Raw genomic sequence first — 8,101 nt, 5'->3', positions numbered from 1 at the left:
CCAGTTTGATTACGGGACGTAATCTCGCACCGCCGGGAGCGATGTAACGAAGGCCTACAAATACATTTAATTATGACACCCACATTCTTATAATATTATGTTTACTCTCCCTTGGCATATAATTATGTCTACATTTTACTCTCTTGCATTTACTCTTCTTTTGCATATTACTCGATTATTGTAATCCGCATAGTAACCATTTGTCATAGACATCTTAGCGTTGACCTAATTGAACACCTGCTGTCTGACTCACACGTGCGACGCATTATCACGCCACTAAACAAACTTCCGTGATTGGTCACACGTGCGACGCATTATCACGCCATTAAATAAACATCCGTTTGATTGGTCGCACGCGCGACGCCAATCAAGCCATTAAACAAACACCTTCTGATTGGCTGCACTCGCGACATAGCGACACGTCAACAGCATCACGCCACTTTGACGAGATGCGAGGTTTCATGGTGAACCCAAAATCTAAGAAAGATCAGACAGCTAGCAGCTCGCTAAGTGTTCAGTTGCCTTCAACAACTCTAGTTCGACACCTAACTTGTCTTAGTGTTTTCTCTTACAAGTGTTTCTCCGACTACCTGTTTCCGTAAGTGCCTATCTGAACTGTATTTCCAATCGTGTCCATTTCGTGTCTGTTTTCGGTCTACCACTTCGTATCGTTTTACCAACGTGCGCTCCCGTAACGCTCGCGCTACATCGGTAAGCTTCCAAATTGCACTTATTCTGTTGGTAATTATGGTTTGGCTCGTTATTCCCTTTCTTGTCATATTGTATATTTCCCGTGTAATTCTTATGGCCTAGTCTAGTAATACACTGTCATCATTGTGGGTAAACGCCTCCGAGTTCCGTGGTAATATATTTGTCTTAATCCGTAAAGTCATCCACCCGAGAGGGAGGATGCTTTACAAGTATATTCCATGCAGTTTACATATAGAAGTAAAAACTCATGGTATAACAGTGTATTCACATTGAATACAAGTATATTCCATGCAGTTTACATATAGAAGTAAAAACTCATGGTATAACAGTGTATTCACATTGAATACAAGTATATTTGCATGCTGTTTACATATAGAAGTAAAAACTCATGGTATAACAGTGTATTCACATTGAATACAAGTATATTCCATGCAGTTTACATATAGAAGTAAAAACTCATGGTATAACAGTGTATTCACATTGAATACAAGTATATTCCATGCAGTTTACATATAGAAGTAAAAACTCATGGTATAACAGTGTATTCACATTGAATACAAGTATATTTGATGCTGTTTACATATAGAAGTAAAAACTCATGGTATAACAGTGTATTCACATTGAATACAAGTATATTCCATGCAGTTTACATATAGAAGTAAAAACTCATGGTATAACAGTGTATTCACATTGAATACAAGTATATTTGATGCTGTTTACATATAGAAGTAAAAACTCATGGTATAACAGTGTATTCACATTGAATACAAGTATATTCCATGCAGTTTACATATAGAAGTAAAAACTCATGGTATAACAGTGTATTCACATTGAATACAAGTATATTCCATGCAGTTTACATATAGAAGTAAAAACTCATGGTATAACAGTGTATTCACATTGAATACAAGTATATTCCATGATGCTGTTTACATATAGAAGTAAAAACTCATGGTATAACAGTGTATTCACATTGAATACAAGTATATTCCATGCAGTTTACATATAGAAGTAAAAACTCATGGTATAACAGTGTATTCACATTGAATACAAGTATATTCGATGCAGTTTACATATAGAAGTAAAAACTCATGGTATAACAGTGTATTCACATTGAATACAAGTATATTTGATGCTGTTTACATATAGAAAAAAACTCATGGTATAACAGTGTATTCACATTGAATACAAGTATATTCCATGCAGTTTACATATAGAAGTAAAAACTCATGGTATAACAGTGTATTCACATTGAATACAAGTATATTTGATGCTGTTTACATATAGAAGTAAAAACTCATGGTATAACAGTGTATTCACATTGAATACAAGTATATTCCATGCAGTTTACATATAGAAGTAAAAACTCATGGTATAACAGTGTATTCACATTGAATACAAGTATATTCCATGCAGTTTACATATAGAAGTAAAAACTCATGGTATAACAGTGTATTCACATTGAATACAAGTATATTCCATGCAGTTTACATATAGAAGTAAAAACTCATGGTATAACAGTGTATTCACATTGAATACAAGTATATTCCATGCAGTTTACATATAGAAGTAAAACTCATGGTATAACAGTGTATTCACATTGAATACAAGTATATTTGATGCTGTTTACATATAGAAGTAAAAACTCATGGTATAACAGTGTAACGAAGGCCTACAAATATATTTACTCAACATGCCCACATTTTATGATCTTATGTTACTCCCTTTTTCACTTATGATATCCACCTTTTTCCTTATGTTAACGTTTACAATTCGTATCGTATTTCCTGTTTACTTCCTTGAAACGTTGTTTGTCAATCCGGAGATGAAGTCATCAACGCTTTTAGCTGACCTCGATGAACACCTGCAACTGATGCGCATATCGCACAATAAATAAACAATCAGTTGATTGGTTGCTTACACGTCACAATCAACCACTTAATAAAACATCTCTTGATTGGTTGCTCGTGCCGAGTTGCGACAGGCCATCAGCGTCTGTGACCACTCCCGAAATGCGAGGTTTCGTGATGAACCCACATTTCCAACAAACAGAGTCGTTCGGCAACTTCCACAACGTTTAGACGCGGAAACTCTGTCGGTGCAAATTCTTGAATTTGCTAGAGTCTTCTCACAGTTCTGAAACGTTTAGTAGTCGAATTGCTGAGTGTTAATTTCTCCGCTTCCTATCGTTTTACCAGCGTGCGCTCCCGTAACGCTCGCGCTACATCGGTAAGCTTACAAATTGTCCTTATTTCGTTGGCCATTATGGTCTGGCTCGTTATCCCCTTTCTTGTCATATTGTATGTCCTTTCCCGTGTAATTCTTATGGCCTTAGTCAAGTAAAATACATGTCTATCATTGTGGGTAATTCGCCTCCGAGTTCACTTAAATTCCAATTCGAAACAACATTTAATTCTTTGGTAATACTAACTCCCCAAGGGGATGTATTACATAATGGTGGCAGCGCTTTTTGAACTCAACCACAATGAATGATGATGATGTTATTACTGGCGGGTCTAGAATTCCACGAACTCCCATACAACCCAGTGTGCCCCAAATTAATGTTCCCCGGCCCAGTGAGCCAACTGTTGCTAGATCGCTTAATTTTGATAAGTTGCATGTTGAACCCCAAATTGCACCTGATACATGTCCAGCTTGTACCACTCCCAAACCAATTTCTGAACCGGCTAGTAAACCCGCTTCTTCCGTTGTAAGTACACAACCATCTAGAGTTAGTTCTCAGTTAAGTAAGCTTAGGTCTAACGGTGCGTACGAAGCCGTAGCTCGTCTTGATCTTGTTTCCAGACGGAAACCCAGAGGTAGTTTTGCCTATGGAACCGTTTCAGAGAAGCGTTCACCCTCTATTTTTGCTAGAATTGCTGCGCGTATTTCTCCAGCTAAGTCTCCTCCAAAAGTTTCGCCTAAGTCTAGTTCAGTAGCAAAAACTGTGTTAGGGTTTTTCACGAGGAACTCCCCGAATGGAAAATCAACTGAACCTGAGCCTACGACATCTATTCAACAAAATCAAGAACAATCAACAGAAGATATTCCAGCCAAAAACGAGCCAGCTTCCGTACCTTATCCTTGCGATCAAGAGCCTGAAGGAGAGAGAAGCGAACTTTCAGTCGACCGATCCGAAGACCTGGGTACAGCTAATTTGGTTGATTCAAGACATCCGTCTATCGAACCACTATTTACCCGAACCGAATCCAACGACGGTGTGGACAGAACCTACGATCCTGCTGAGACATCTGACGTCGATCCTACAGGTGAAACTACACGCACAGGTGAAGAAAACAACCCAATCGGAAGCCCAAGCGTCCGTGCTGACATCGATCTTCATATCACATGCGAGACAATTCCTGATATTTCTGCTGAGTCAAATTCACTACATCACGGAACTGCAAGGCGTGACACCACAGAAACACGAGACAATCTTAGCCTCGTTTCAGAATTTTGCAACTTCCATCAGACACCGAGAAGAACGCTACCTACATCTAACGAACGAAGTGAGAGAGTTATCCTCCCACTTAGAAGTTCAGCTACTGACCCATCAACAGTCGTTCCTGATAGACATCCGCAATTTAATCTTCTACCTGCGGGAGCTACGCCTGCTGACTCCGCTGGAACCGCTAATCCCGGAAATCAACTCGTTGCTGAGGAAATTGGACAACTTCCCGGGAGCAGTCAACCCGAACAACGTGCAGTTGGCGGAGGAGATCAAACAAACACTCTCCCAAATCAAGGACCAATTGCCACGGTTCCTACCATCCCATACGGCGGAGGACGTACCTCAACCACCCGCGGCCCAACAACCAGCACACCATCAAGAGGAGAGGACCGTTCGCCGTCCACGACAGGTGCGATTCGCCGACCACCGCCCTATTCGCTTCTCCCGTCGTCGATGTTCGACCCGACGCCCACGCATACTGATTACGCCACCCAGGAGCGTCGCAGACGTTACAGCGAATCTCGATCATCTACGAACAGCATTACAACACAATCTCACAATTCAAGACAGGAGAACTTAAGAGCGCAAGAAACAAATCCTAAGAACATGGCTCAATGTCCTTCCCCTAGTAGAGCAGCTACAGCTAGAGATCTTGATGATCTCCAGAATAATCAGCATACCTTTTCCCGTTTGCAGTTACTTCCTTCGTTTTCCGGAAGTCCACTTACGCGTTTCGACTCTTGGCTAGAATCTTTCGAAGCTATAGTAGACACATCAGGATGGTCAGGAGAGAAAATTGTCCAAATGCTTCGTGCTAAGTTAACAGACAGAGCTTTTTCCGTAATTCAGGCCATTTTGAAAGATCTTCCGCATGATTATGATTCGGTCAAAGAAGCTTTGCTCGATCATTTTCACGGCGACGAAAATGTTGATTTATATCTTAAGAAATTTAACAAAGCTAAGCGTAAGCCAGGAGAAAAGATCGTTGATTATGCCTTTCGACTTCAGGAAATTTTCAAGCGTGCATATCCTGTAGCTCACTCTGAGAAGTCTTTTGCAATCATTTTAATGCAGAAATTTATTGAAGGCTTAGATTCCAAACTACAGACGAAAGTTAAGTATAAGGACTTTAAGGATTTTGGCGAACTAGTTACTTCAACACGGACGTATGCTAGTAGACTAGAAGCGTTAGAAACAGATCGTGAAAGGCAGGAGTTTATTCGGTCTATTGATGGCACACATGGCACCAATAGCGCAGAATTGACAGAGCTTAAGCAAATGATAGTAGATCAGAAAGAAATGATGATGAAGGCAGTGGCTAACGTTCACCATGAAGACAAGCCTGTTGTGGAAAAGAAAACTGAAAGTGAGCAGATTAGGGACGTTCTTAGTGAACTCGTGCAGAGCGTAAAGAAACTCCATCTCAATAGGAAAGACGTCTCATATCCTTCAAACACACAGTATAGGAAACAGGTCTCGTTTCAACCGACTTTAGCTAATCAGCAAGATGGTAACGTGAGAGCTCCGCAGCAGCGCTTCAATAACAATAATGGAAATAGACAATTTGTAAACTCCCAAAATAGTTCTACAAACAGTAGTCCGCCAGCCCCCAGACCTCCAAATGATTTCAATAATCGACCTTTACAGTCGTCGGTTGTTTGCAATTTTTGCGGTTACCGAGGTCATATTCAGGCAGATTGTCGCCGTTATCAACGTCAAGGACTAGAACAAGCTCAGCCGCCTATTTGTTATTCTTGCCGTGACATCGGGCATAGATCTAACAATTGTCCTAAGTTCAGAAACAATAATAGACCTAACATTCCCGGTTCTCCTCAACATCAGGAAAACCAGTAGGAATCAACTGTAGCTTCGGGTCAGTTGATGAAGAGCCTCCCCGCAAATCCCGACAAGTCGCAAAATTAACAACAATTACGAATGAATCGACTCCAAGAATTCCGTTAAAGATTTTCCAGGTCCCGTTCCAAGCATTATTCGATACAGGCGCGTCTAAAAGCATTTTACATGAACGTTTATTTAAGAAGTTACCCCCTAGAGGTCAGGCGATCTGCAGCCAGCTTGACTTCGATTTATATGATGTAGGAGAAAATAAGTTACATACGCTGGGAAAAGTGACTCTGCCCGTTGGATACGGGGAGACAATTTTACAGCAAGAATTTATTGTTACAAACGGTGTTTCTGAAGATTGTATCCTTGGATGGGACGCAATCCAGAAGCATGGTTTTCAGCTTGATGGAGAAACAAAGAGTATTTACTTAGCTAGAGATGGGCAAGGCCCCTCTTCTATTTTTAGGGTGCCGGAAATGGCAGTTACAGCAGTCAAAAAGACGACGTTACCTCGTCAGACGTCGCTAGTAACTGTAGGCCAATTGAAGGGTTCATTTCCGTATGTACCTCCGAATTCGGCATTTATCTTCACACCATGTGAGAATTTGCCAAATGGAATTTATATTGAAGAATTTATAGGAAAGGTATCGGGAGATGGAGCATATAACATTATAGTCGAGAATCATTCGTTACAGCAAGTCACAATTCCACGAAACACCAAGTTAGGCGTTATTGAAATCGCTCAGCAGATTATCGGAAAAGTAGCGTTAAATACATCAGAAATTAAGCCCATAGAATCAAGAGAGCCTATTGTAATTTCGGAAGTCGACCCGGAATTTCATTTCAAGCACCGCTCTCTCAATTATTAAATGACTTTCACGACTTGTTTGCTTCAAAAGATTCAGAACTAGGGAATACCAATCTCATTAAACATACAATTGGATACAGAAGGAAGAGGCCCCATTCGACAACGCCCATATAGAGTTACTAATAATCAAAGGAAATTATTGGAAGATAAAGTGCAGGAGATGCTAGATGCAAAGGTCATCAGATACTCGCAATCTCCATGGGCTTCACCCGTGGTGCTTGTAGAGAAAAAGAATGGAGAAATAAGATTTTGCGTTGATTATAGGAAATTAAACAGCATTACAAAAAAAGACTCTTTTCCCATGCCACGCATCGATGAAACTTTAGACAAATTATATGGAAAGAAATTCTTTACAACCCTTGATTTAGCTTCCGGTTATTGGCAGATTCAAGTTCATGATCCAGATATCGAGAAAACAGCTTTCGTTGTAGAAAATAATCTTTATGAATTCGAGAGAATGGCGTTTGGTTTGTGCAATGCACCTGCCACGTTCCAAAGGCTAATGAATTATGTACTGAGAGACGTCTTAGGAAGTAAAGCGTTAGTTTATCTGGATGACGTCATTATCTTTTCAGATACATTTGAAAGTCATTTAAACGACATTCGAGAAATTTTTAACCTTTTGAAAGCAGCCAATTTAAAACTAAAACTTAATAAATGTCAATTCGCTAAGCGTTCAGTAAATTATTTAGGCCATGTAATCTCAACGGACGGTATTAAACCTGACCCGAGTAAAATTGATAAGATAGTTAATTATAAAACACCAACTTCTGTTGACGAAGTCAGATCATTTCTTGGACTTGCCGGATATTATAGAAGATTTATTAAAGATTTTGGTTCAATTGCTAAGCCGTTAACCCGATTAACGCATAAAGATCTAAGTAGGAAACCATTTGCGTGGGGAACTGAGGAACAGGTTGCCTTTGAGAAGTTGCGCAATTCTCTAGTAACTCCTCCAGTTCTTGCATATCCAAATTTTAACGAAAAATTTTTTCTTTTTACCGATGCGTGTGAGTATGGAATTGGAGCAGTATTATCGCAAATGCAAGATGGGCAAGAACATCCAATAGCCTATTCTAGTAGACAATTAACAAAAGCGGAAACGAAGTATAGTACTACAGAAAAAGAAGCATTAGCTGTAGTTGATGCGATTAAATACTTTCGCCATTACTTATTAGATAAACCTTTTGAAATCATTAGTGACCATCGACCTTTGCAATGGCTTA

General features: G+C 39.8%; 1 protein-coding gene across 1 annotated transcript; it reads left to right on the top strand.

Annotated features, from left to right (window-relative positions):
• The first annotated feature begins 2,822 nt into the window (after window positions 1-2,822).
• Window positions 2,823-6,876, top strand: LOC123468525. Its single transcript, XM_045167886.1, is given in 2 exon segments — window positions 2,823-5,977; window positions 5,980-6,876. Coding segments are annotated over 2 exon segments (3,678 nt in total). The 5' UTR covers window positions 2,823-3,196.
• Window positions 6,877-8,101: the final 1,225 nt, after the last annotated feature.

Source organism: Daphnia magna, unplaced genomic scaffold (genome assembly GCF_020631705.1).
Source record: "Daphnia magna isolate NIES unplaced genomic scaffold, ASM2063170v1.1 Dm_contigs368, whole genome shotgun sequence".
Lineage (NCBI taxonomy): Eukaryota > Metazoa > Arthropoda > Branchiopoda > Diplostraca > Daphniidae > Daphnia > Daphnia magna.
Note: the sequence above shows the minus strand (reverse complement) of the source record. Positions and strands in the feature narration are given on the sequence as shown.